Source organism: Nothobranchius furzeri, chromosome 10, assembly GCF_043380555.1.
Source record: "Nothobranchius furzeri strain GRZ-AD chromosome 10, NfurGRZ-RIMD1, whole genome shotgun sequence".
Lineage (NCBI taxonomy): Eukaryota > Metazoa > Chordata > Actinopteri > Cyprinodontiformes > Nothobranchiidae > Nothobranchius > Nothobranchius furzeri.
In genome coordinates this window covers 40,631,269-40,643,241 of record NC_091750.1, presented here as the reverse complement: position 1 = coordinate 40,643,241, position 11,973 = coordinate 40,631,269, and the positions used below count along the sequence as shown (strand labels likewise).

The 11,973-nt window shown below is 46.0% G+C and overlaps 1 protein-coding gene across 1 annotated transcript; it reads left to right on the top strand.

Moving 5' to 3' along the window:
- The first annotated feature begins 552 nt into the window (after positions 1-552).
- Positions 553-10,750, top strand: msantd2 (Myb/SANT DNA binding domain containing 2). The gene is made up of 4 exons (XM_015960193.3): positions 553-1,088; positions 7,354-7,609; positions 7,689-7,752; positions 9,753-10,750. The coding sequence occupies exons 1-4, from the start codon at positions 675-677 to the stop codon at positions 10,672-10,674; spliced, it is 1,656 nt and encodes a 551-aa protein (XP_015815679.1). The 5' UTR covers positions 553-674; the 3' UTR covers positions 10,675-10,750.
- The last annotated feature ends 1,223 nt before the right edge of the window (positions 10,751-11,973 follow it).

Genomic DNA, 11,973 nt, shown 5'->3' with positions numbered 1-11,973 from the left:
CTTTAGACGACAGAATTTAAAATCCCCCTAAAACATGGAAATTTTTCTGTAGATGGTCGGTCATTGTGTAGGTCAACATGTAGATGAAAATTGACCCTTTCTGGATGCTACACACACACACACACACACACACACACACACACACACACACACACACACACACACACACACACACACACACACACACACACACGTCAGTTCTACAGGGGTTGGCTTATTACAAATGAATAAATAAATAAATAATGTGACCTATTCCCAACACAGTTAGACTTTTACAGATAAAAAAAATCATAAATATTTCCAGAAAGAGGGAGAGAGCATGTATTTTGTACAATCAAATTAAAGTCAGTCCTGATCTATTCATTCACTCAAAAAATCACAATAATAATGCTATTGAAGAGAAATTGCCTTACTAGATTTTATAAATAAACTAGAATTGTTTGATGAGAACATGTGCAGAGGGCTTATCAACAATAATACCAATGAAGAAGACATCAGGGGGGGTTGGGGTTGCTGGTCAGAACACATTCTGAGTTATTATGAAGCATCTAATGTAACTCGGTTCCACATATCATAGCCATTTAATGAAGGTGGGTGACTAATGCCTTACAGACAGCTCAGGCTCCTCCCCCTGACGTACGCTCCGCCCCCCTCACCTTAGCAACAGAGGCAACATGGCGGCGTCCAGTACCGCTGAGCCCTCTGCAGAGATAACGGGACCTCTAAAAATACCGAAAAACGAGGTGCCATCCCCCGAGTCGGAGGATTTAAGTGAAAGTAACCAGTACCAGTCCGACCCCTCGCCTCTGAATGCAGGCTCTGGGCTCACGTCCCGGACGGCGGCCTCCTCTTCCTCAAACAGCTTCACCGCCTGCCGAGGGATGTCATGGACGCCGTCCGAGACTAACGCTCTCATTGCGGTCTGGGGCAACGAGAGGCTGACGGAGGCCAGGATGCAGCAGCTGGAGGTGGCTGGGACCGTGTTCTCCGGTAAGGCCCCCGGTCCCGCCATGTACGAACGCGTGTCCAGAGCGCTGTCGGAGCTAGGCTACGAGAGGACTCCGTCCCAGTGCAGGGAGAGGATGAAGGTAAGGAGGAGGGCGGACCCGGTCATCATCAGAAGCTTGGACCATGTTAGAGCGTCCAGGATCTGTCTGGATCATAACCGCAGTCTGGCTTCAGGGTTCCAGACAAGCTAGCTTCATTTTGGATTCATTCGTCCGTTCACAGGTCATGTTTGTTTTCTGTGGGTGACAGGTTGGAGATGACCTTTGACTTTGTGTCAGTCTGTGACGTTAGCCCCTAACCAGGCTGTTGATGGATGGCTTAGGGATGGGGTCTGAACCCAAACATGTTCAGCTTCTAATGTATGTTTCTGATCAAAGATGTTCACCTGGTGGCTGAAACCAGACCCTCGTGTTTCAGTGCGGAGTGTGGAGCACAGGTGAGTGGCCCAGCTGGTGTGGGATGGCAGTATGCTCTAGGTCAAAATGAATAGAATCAAGTCTTCATTTAAAATGGAGTAAAGGAAAAGCTCTTTTACCCAAACCTGATTCTAGAGATCAGCCAGCGGAGGCAGCTCTAGATCATCCTGTTCTGATTCTAGAGATCAGTCTGTGGAGGGCAGATCTAGATCAGCCTGTGGAGGCAGCTCTAGATCATCCTGTGGATGTAGCTCTAGATCATCCTGTTCTGATTCTAGAGATCAGCCTGTGGATGCAGCTCTAGATTATCCTGTTCTGATTCTAGAGATCAGCCTGTGGAGGCAGCTCTAGAACATAGATCATGATGTTGACCACTCTGTAAAAACACACTTCGATACGTAGTCTGACCAAGGAGAGACTTGGAGACAAAACATCTCCAGTTAGTAAATCTGTGACTTTTAAAGCTGAGTCCAACATTTTTAATGAATATTCCTGATTCTAATGGGTCACCCTGAGTGTTTCATGCCGACTTAACATGAAACAAGTCTCCTACACCTGGATCTGAATCACGTAGATGACCCACTCTGGATTCAAAGCGGCAGATTTCGCTGATAGGTGGGAGATTCTCAAGTCTGCTAATGGGACTTTAACTTTAAACATGGGAGTGCGTGGGTCTGGCAGCAGACGGGAATGATGCACTCCGCATAACAAAATTACCTTCATGAAAAACCTTTTAGGTTTACAATTGAGTAGGCATAGATGGCATGAAAAGCCTCTTTCAACAACAGCAGATGCACACATCTTGTTTTTCTGAAAGCACAGTCACAAGTGAGGTCATTTATGCTGTGTTACTTCTGAGTTGAGCTGAGCTCAGCTCATGTAGAGCCCCAAAAGTTCTAGTCAGGACTCTAAAATGAACTCTAAAGTTAACGGGTAACCAGTGCAGATACGTCAGAATAGGAGTGATGTGAGCTCTTCTGTTTGCTCCAGTTAGGAGTCTCGCTGCAGAGTTCTGGACCAACTGAAGGCGGTCTAGGGCTTTTTTGTTAAAACATGTGAAAAGTGTGTTACAGTAATCTAGACGGGAGGAGATAAAGGCATGGAGAACCATTTCAAGTTAATATTTTGACACCAACCTTCACAGTTTGGAGATATTTCTTAAGTGATAAAAACAGTTTCAGACCAATGATAAATGATAAACGACCCGCACTTGTGTAGCCCCTCTCAGAGTAAGGACTCCAAAGCGCTTTACACTAGTGTGTATCATTCTTACATTCACACACTGACGGTGATGAGCTACGAAGTAGCCGCAGCTGCCCTGGGGCGCACTGACAGAGGCGAGGCTGCCAAGCACAGGCGCCACCGGTCCCTCCGACCAAATGAGTGGCCTTCAAGAGACATCGATTGGTCAAAAACACCCAAATTTCTTAAGTTTGTCTTGACGGCAGAAGATAAATGAGCAAGTCTTAGACTAATCAGGGGAACCATGCTCTCTGGGGCAATGGTCAGACATTCAGTGTTTTCAGAGTTTAACTGAAGGAATCCATCTTCTAGCCAGCTGGTGAAAGCTGATAGACACTCTAGTAATTCAGACAGTTTGTTCTGGTTGTAGGGCTGCAACAACGAATCGATAAATTCGATGAAAATCGATTACTAAAAGCGTTGGCAACGAATTGCGTCATCGATTCGTTGTGTCGCACAACTCTTCCAAAAGCGCCCCCCCCCCCCTTCCCGCCCGCCGTTGCGCGCAGACCAGAGCAAGTCAGATCAGCGCGAGGGAGAGCTGCAGATCAGCGCGAGGGAGAGCCGCAGATCAGCGCGAGGGAGAGCCGGTACCGGCAGATCAGCGCGAGGGAGAGCCGCAGATCAGCGCAAGGGAGAGCCGCAGATCAGCGCGAGGGAGAGCCGCAGATCAGCGCGAGGGAGAGCCGGTACCGGCAGATCAGCGCGAGGGAGAGCCGCAGATCAGCGTGAGGGAGAGCCGGTACCAGCAGATCAGCGCGAGGGAGAGCCGGCAGACTTGCGCTGCTGCGAACCGGTTCCGCATTGTTGCACAGCGATCCAGGCAGCTGCTTCCAGCGCACGGTCCATTCTCAAAGTGGCGCAACCAAAAAACTATAATTAGCACACGATCGTTCATGTCCGCACATGTTCTCTATTTTCTGTCTTATTTGTGCCTGAAGCTCGCTACTGCGGAGCTCATCACCTGTGCTGTGGTGATGTCACCTCACTGACGCAGCATCGAAAACGCGCTCTGCGCTTTTCGGTCAGGAGATCCCTTTGATCTGCTCAAAAGTAACTGATGAGGTGAAAAGGTAAGAATCCAGGCAACAGATTTTCTGGAGAATTAAGAGGAGATGCAGGAAGATGAGAGACAGACAGGACAGGAAAATAGTTAAATAAAAACAAGAAAACAAAACAAAGTGTTGAAAAGTAAAATGTAGGTAGATTTATCTCCACTACACGTTTTTACCAGTAAAAAACAATAAGTTCTACACATGTCATATTTATACATCTGATACAATTCAGATCACCTTCAAAACTCAGTCACACACCCAGGGCCGTTTCAAGACATTTTGGGGGCCAAGGCAAAATGCCCCCCCCCCCCCCCCCCCCAAATAACTGGGCTCCCCAGAAGCCTCTGTGTAATCCATACCCTCTCCAGTAGTGTTAGTTATATGGTGTTTATAAAATCCCCTCAGACATTACTGACATGTTCTAATATTATCAGATGAAAAACTAAATTATCAGACATGCTGTCTCATCTGCTGCTTTTCTAAACTTGCAAAAAGTAACAAAACCATTTGAAAGCCACTATTTGTGGATTCTCTGAAAGTTTATATGGAGTGTGGGACAACTTATTTTTTCATTGATCCTATCGTCTAATCTCACAGCTGAAACAAGCATCCTTAATAATCTGTGCACAGGAAGCTTACCAATGCTGTAGTAATACAAAAGGTATAATAATTTATTATTAATAAAACCTTGTTGCAGCACTAAAGCAGAAAAATTAGATTTTGCATTAAATATGCAAAATATTTACATATGAATTGTTTTAGAGCCCTTTAATTGGCAGAATCTGATATTAATTTAGTTCTTACAAAAAATGGGTCCCAACATGGTTTGTGTGGCGTTGCCATAGTGTGACGTCATAGGCACAGATCCCCTGTCCTCTTGTTTGGAAATGGAAATATGATCACCCTACATTAAACAAACTGTCCACCCGGGCTTTTGCACTGCACAGAGACGCTTCGCTGCCTACGACTGAACGTCAGTTGAGAGTCAGTCTCATGCAGACTGACCAATGAAGAGAGGGCCTCAAGTTAAGACCCTCTCCTCATTGGTCAGTCCACTCATTGGTCAGTCCACACAAGGTGGGTCAAAGGTTACTCTGGGCGGGTTACGTGTTGTCAGGCATTCAAGTATTGAGTATATTTACTGCATATTACAGTAAAATATTCTGTATGTGACCACATTATGGTGATCCTTGGGTTGTGATGATGGAGCCCTTGAATATTGTTGCCCAGGGTACAACAAAGTGTTAATCTGGCCCTGGTTCCGCCGTCACATTCCAGCAGAAACTGGTTGATCACACCGGGGCCAGACTACTAGCATGTGGTTTTACAACCACAATGTCCTCAGAAGCAAAAACGCTTTTAAAAGGGAGGGAGGAGTCCTAACTGTTGCTGCAGGCGTGTTGTGTGAGAGTGCAGTTATATACTGGTTAATATATTTTTGGGTTCAGTTGCTTTCATGTGGCCTAATGTGAGTCTATTTGGGATCATTGGAATGATCAGCAGCATTTCTTGATGTGACTTTATGGCAGTTGCCCAGGGCATCATCGCAAGGAGGATGGCATTCATTTACTTTTGTTTTATTTGGTATTTTTTCAGTCATTTTTGGAAATAGTGATCAATTTTGATTAATTCACAGCCTATGTTTAATTACATTTAAAATAAATGTCAACAGATGAGATCAAACAAAACAGATGAGAATTGCCCTTAAGCTGTTTAACTTGGACCAAGCATTTTAGGTCACAGATAGATGTAGCTTAGGGTCTCTGTCTATACACCTTATAAGACAATTTAGGTGATGGCATGTTGTTTTTCTGCTATTGAACTGTTTTCTAATAATGTTGTGTTAAATAAAGTGAAGGAAGGAGAGAAATAACGTTTCCCTAGCAGTTTTTAAAAATTTCCCCATGTAATCCGATTAATCGATTAATCGTGTCGAGACCCCATCCGATTAATCGATTATCCAAATAATCGTTTGTTGCAGCCCTATCTGGATGGTACTTTTGTAATTTCTGTAATCTGCGCTCAGTGTGGGTTTGTTGACGCGCCTCTTGCGGATCATGACACGAACAATACGTTGGCTGTCTGAGCAGTTGTTGGTAGGATCCTGGCCTAGCTGCAGCACCGCCTGATGAGCTTCAAAAATACAGAAAACATTGTGTAAAGGTTATCTAGGTCCTTCCAGGGACAGGCTTGTCTGTGAAGTAGTAATCCAGGATTGAGTCCTTACAGAATAATTTCTATTTCCATGTAACCATTACATCTCGTTGGTCTGCATACGTCGTGTAGTCGCAGCCAATAATCCCGGAGGCGAACAGCATTGCCCTCCTCCCCGTCTGTGGGACGCTCACCTGAATGGACCGAAGCTCCAATAGAAAAACCAAAACAACATTAGAGTTTCTAGCCTTTAGCCCAACAATCTTCTTAGACTTAAACCCTGTTTCTCTAAACAGAAGCTGTTCAGGAAGCAATCTAAAGCAGACAAAGTTTTATAGAAAAACACACAAGTATTCCTGTATGTCGGAACCTGCCCACACTGGTTTCAGTTTGCTCACACACTCGACTGTGTCATCAACCAACACAGCTGGTCAGTCAAGGTGAGTGCGAAGGTGGGCGCAGCCTTTACGGGTGCTGTTCTCTAAGCAGGAGCTGTTCACAGTTTATCCTCTCAATAACATGTTCACAATGGTAATGCATTTACTATCTATATTAACTCAACTTTAATTACCCAGGCAAACTAAACACATGCAGCTGAAATCATGGTAATACTACACATCATCAAATCGTGTTTCCCCATGGGTCTGATGAACATCTAAAGAACAGCCTAGACTATATATTCTTTCCTTTTAGCAAACGTAACCAATCAGGCTTGCGTTTGTGCCTCCTGCTGGTTAAGGGACTAAAATGAATCCATGGCCAGATGTGTGACACATTATCCCAAATACAGTGTGCAGATAAAAGGATTCAGGGTTATTTTCCAACCACCTTTATTCCTCAAGGCGATGGGTCCCCACTATCCTTCCAGTTCTAATGAAGCGTTGGACAGTTCTTGACCCAGTTGTAGTCATTTCTGCATCTCCTTAGATGTTTTCTCTGTTTGATGCCAACGATCTGACCCTTCTCACACACACTATGCATGGTGGCGTAGTTATTAGCATTGGTGCCTCGCAGCACGAAGGTTGCAGGTTCGAAACTCTGCTGCGGCCTTTCTGCGTGGTTGCGTGTTCTCTCCATGCATGCGTGGGTTTCCTCCGGGTACTGCAGTTTCCCCCACAGATCACAACATGCCCTATAGGTTATAAATTGTAAGTCGCATTGGATTAAAGCGTCTGCTAAATGAATGAACATAAACATATACACTAGCATCTTTTCCACCACCGCCACATGTGTCTTTCCACGTGGGAGAAGCAGCTCATTGCACCAGTTGGGTTAAATAACTTGTTTTAGATGAAAGATCATCGGTCATGCAGTCATTGTCCACTAGGAGGCTCCTGCCTGTCTGCTTAGTTAAATCCAGGTGGAGACTTTATTTGGCCAGGCAGTGTATGCAAACTTCAGAGCCCCCCAGGTGTGTTCTCACTGAGTTTTAGAATCATGTGATCACAGTTGGTAAACCCTCATCTGTTGTCCTTCAGACGCTGAGGCGCTGCTACAGCCGTGTGAAGGAGCATGGCATCGGAAAGAGGAAGAGCAGCTACACATTAGAGCAGCTGGAGAAGGTCTTTGGCCAGGGAGGCTGGGACCCTCCGAGCTGCGCCCCGGTTCTGATCAACAGCAGTGGGCTGTATCAGGAGATGGAGTCAGATGGCAGCACACTGGAAGACTTCTCCCAGGAAGACTGGTGCAACCAGGTGCTGGACTCAGCTTTCCAGGAAGGAGACATGGACACTGGTGAGTTCTGTTAGGGAGCAAAGTTATCAATGACACAAGATTATAATCTGAACTAATTTTTGTTTCTCTTTTCATCTAGAGGAAATCCCAATACCTAAAGACCAAGTTTTACAGATCCAAGCAGAACTGTCTCAACAAACCCAGTAAGTCTACCTGGAAAAAATAACTAAGTAAAGTTTTACATTTTAGCATTGAAGAAATTAATGAAAGAATTTCCTTTCTTTGACTGAGGACCACTTGATTCCACCAGAAACTGAGTCACATTTGAGGATTCTTTGTTATTGTCAAAGCAGGATTTTCCAATTTGTATAGGGAGCCTCACTCTTCCTAAGTTTGGTGTGGGAAGCAAGCTGACCAAGAGAGTCTCTGACTTTGGGAACCAGCTTGTCTGGGGCACAGATGAGGATCTCAGTCTTATCTTCATTCAGCTGAAGAAAGCTCCCACCATCCAGGTTTTGATAGAGTCTAAGCAGGTGTGTAACATGTGCAGCTCTGAGTAACTGGAGTAGATTACACACCTAGGTAACTGGAGTAGATTACACACCTGAGTAAACGGAGTAGATTACACACCTGAGTAACTGGAGTAGATTACACACCTGAGTAACTGGAGTAGATTACACACCTGAGTAACTGGAGTAGATTACACACCTGAGTAACTGGAGTGGATTACACACCTGAGTAAACGGAGTAGATTACACACCTGAGTAACTGGAGTAGATTACACACCTGAGTAAACGGAGTAGATTACACACCTGAGTAACTGAAGTAGATTACACACCTGAGTAAATGGAGTAGATTACACACCTGAGTAAACGGAGTAGATTACACACCTGAGTAACTGGAGTAGATTACACACCTGAGGATAAGAAAGGCTTAATGTGAGCTAATAGTTCATATTTAGTGAACAAACTACATGTAGCGGACATCACTCTGACACAAAGAAGACTTCTGACTCTGAAAGTCATTTATTAAAAACATGCCTGCTACAAACATATGCTCGCTATCGGCGGCTTTAGCTCAGAGATTTAATCCCAAAATGGACAATTTCCTTTTGCAAACTTACGTTATCAAGAGAAGAGACGAAACGTGTACATGCATTAAGACGGTTTACCTGTTGGATCTCGGCCAGGTGTGTTGGTGGCAGCAGGAGTATCCAGGATGCAGTCCAGTCTGTTTCTAAATAAACAAACAAACCAGAATCCGAACAGAAAAGATCTGTTAATCAAGCAAGGGAGCTCAGTTAGCACCAATGTCACGTTAGTTCCTCAGGAACAACGGGAAGTCCCAGCCTCAGAGTAGGAGCTAAAATGGTTCTAGGAACTATGGGAAAAGGTTCCTAGTTTCTATCTGTCCAAACGCGCGCAAAAGGGAGCTGGTTCCTGAAAAGGTTAAAGGCATTCCATGTGGTTCCTACAGTCCGAGTGCGCCTAATAATGCTGATAACTATTTGGGAATCCCTTTGGTCTGGGACACCAGTTGGAGAAGTCTGCAACCCTCACGTCTCTGACTGCAGAGTTAAAGCAGATGGCCAGTTGGGCCGAGCCATGCTTAGATGGTAATAATGGAAAAGACCCATTAGAGAGCTGGAAAGCATTGGATGAAAGAGTTCTGTGGTACGAAGGAGAAGTGAGACAGGCTCTCAGAGACAGATATCTGCAGGTGTTTGTGAAGTCTATGTGAAACACATCATTATTATTATTACAGCACTTCTTTTTCATGTGAAGTTAGATACTTTAAGGGTCCTGTACTACCACCGGGTGTCGCCAAAGCGGTATTCTTTTTAACAGTTCTGATAAGTGAGATTTAGGTATCATCTAGTTCTGTGTTCCTCAACTCTGGTCCTCAAGGCCCACTTTCCTGCATGCAGATGCAATGTCAAACAGGTGTGCAGATGCAGAGACATGGAAAACATGCAGGTCAGTGTGCCCTGAGGACCAGGGTTAGGGTTGAATCTTGTTCAGAAATATCCCAAGCTTGTTTCACAATCCCATAACAAACTCGTTCTGAAGTCTCGAACAGCCGGTCAGGCTACAGGGAGAACTTCTCAGATTCTCCTGCCGGCTGGGATTAGTTTAGGATGTGAGTTAACTCCGCATGTGGAACATTTTGATCCACGAGTCCTGGTGTGTCACTGTGTTTGCAGGAGGAGGGATACACTGCAGACCGTGATTCGTATCCTGGAGTCAGTGCAGTTAAAATGGGAGCGCTTTCAGACGTGGACCGAGTTCTCGCGGCTGCACCTGTCCAACAAACTGGCCATCTTCGGCGTAGGCTACAACACGCGCTGGCGAGAGGACGTACGGTACCACTACGCAGAAATCAGCTCCCAGGTCCCTCTGGGCAAAAGACTTCGAGAGTATTTCAACCCAGAAAAGCCAGAGGGCCGAGTCATCCTGACCAAAGTTCAGAAGATGAACTGGAAGGATGTTTACTACAAGTTTTTGGACATCACAATCAGTGAGGCACGCTGCTTGGAACTTCACTTGGAGGTGGACTGGGTCCCCGTGTGTCAGTCCCGGGTGACGGGCAGCAGCAGGTCCTCCTCCCACTACCTCCTCCCAGGGGACATCCCTAGGACTCACGGTCTGTACTCTATTGGTTATGAGACATTGTTGGCCTGTAGCGCTCCCACTCAGACCTGTTCCCCGGCTGAAGGAGAGGACAGCTTACATCATAGCGAGACCGAAAACGGGTCCGAGAAGCTTGATGGGGCCGTGGGCCCGGGTTCCAGAACCGGGACAGCGGTTACCTACTGCTATCTGGGCATAGCTGAGGACAGAACCATCCAGCAGAGTCTCTTCCAGCACTTTCAGGGATCTGGGAAACACTTTGTTCGTGGGGAGCCTTCTGGTGTGACCCGTTTCCTGCAGGAGAACTGCCGTGGGGCTGGATCAGGTCAGGACAGTGAGAGCAGCCGGGTCTCGCCACAACATTTTGCTATTTACATCAAGTTCATTGAGGTGGAGCTGGATTTCCTCTCAGCAGGCTCCCTGGTGGAGTGTCTGGAAACAGCAGTTGGCTATTCCTTAAAGTTCAACAATGAGGCGTCAGAGCTGCTGCTCTGAGTGTTCTGGTCTGTTCTGATGGGTCTGGACCTGGCATTATTTATTGGTATAAATTAAATTTTCTTCAGTACTGGTTCATTGATTTTCATCATGCATCCGTGTGTTACTAGATAGAGCCACACTCACATGTGCTTTTAGATGTCATCTGCAGAAAAGCCTGAGTTCAGTCACAGTTGATGTGTCGCTAAACCACCAAGAGTTTGGGTTCTATGGAGGTTCTACTGCTGCGGGGACCACAGACAGTTCATTAAAGTCTATTTATTCTGAAGTTGTCTTTACTGTGACTGTTAATCGGTGTGGACATGGGACGTTTTCTGTTATAGTGAGTGTCTTACCTGTTGACAGGTGAGAGGTCTTGATCCAACATGGTGAGTCAGAACACAAACTTGGTGTGTTGCAGCAGAAACTAACGTAGGTGCTTGAACTGAGGGACGTCCTCTAGACCAGGGGTTGTCAGGCCTGGCCCTGGAGGGCCACTCTCAGCATGCTTGTGTGCTTTCTCTGCTCCAGCACACCTGTTCAGCAGAGCCTGTTAATCACCTGCTGATTAGAATCAGGTGAGTACCAACTAAACATGCTGGAGACCTGTCCTCCAGGGCCAGGACTGGGTCAGGGTTTTTCCCTAATACCAGTGTTATTCCTAATCCTACTCATGTTTGTGTGTGAAGTAAGCACTCATCAATCTTCAGTGGATGTTTGGACCACTGCTGTTCTCCAGGCAATGGTACTGATCTATGTCCATGGACGCTGGTAGACCTGGTAAGGGTAGATCTCACCCTGATGTGCTAGGCTGGCTGCTTCTGGACCACAGCAGCCTCCATGGTCAAGAGCAGATTCTAAAGCGGGGGCACGAGTACCTCTAGTGGTACATGAGCACATTTCAGATTTCATTTCCCTGATGATGTGCATCAGTCATTTCAGACATTTTTATTTAAACGTCTTCATCTTTATTCACTTTGAGAACCATTGTTTGGAAAAAGAGTCGTACCATAACAGTACTTGAACATTAAAAGTTCTTGTGAGGATCAGCACCTACAAATCTGAGACCATGGTTCTCGACCGGAAAAGGGTGGCTTGCCAACTCCGGGTCGGGGGAGAGGCCCTACCTCAAGTGGAGGAGTTGAAGTATCTCGGGGTCTTGTTCACGAGGGAGGGTAGGAGGGATTAGGAGATCGACAGGCGGATTGGTTCAGCGTCTGCAGTGATGCGGACGCTGAGCCGATCTGTCGTGGTGAAGAGGGAGCTGAGCCAGAAAGCCAGGCTCTCCATTTACCGGTCGATGTACGTCCCAATCCTCAC

Bases quoted from the DNA above. Each gene is read 5' to 3' on its own strand.
- msantd2 (XM_015960193.3), top strand. From the start codon at position 675: ATGGCGGCGTCCAGTACCGCTGAGCCCTCTGCAGAGATAACGGGACCT. The intron at 7,610-7,688 runs GTGAGTTCTGTT...CTTTTCATCTAG, and splicing joins GGAAGGAGACATGGACACTG to AGGAAATCCCAATACCTAAA. The intron at 7,753-9,752 runs GTAAGTCTACCT...CTGTGTTTGCAG, and splicing joins GAACTGTCTCAACAAACCCA to GAGGAGGGATACACTGCAGA.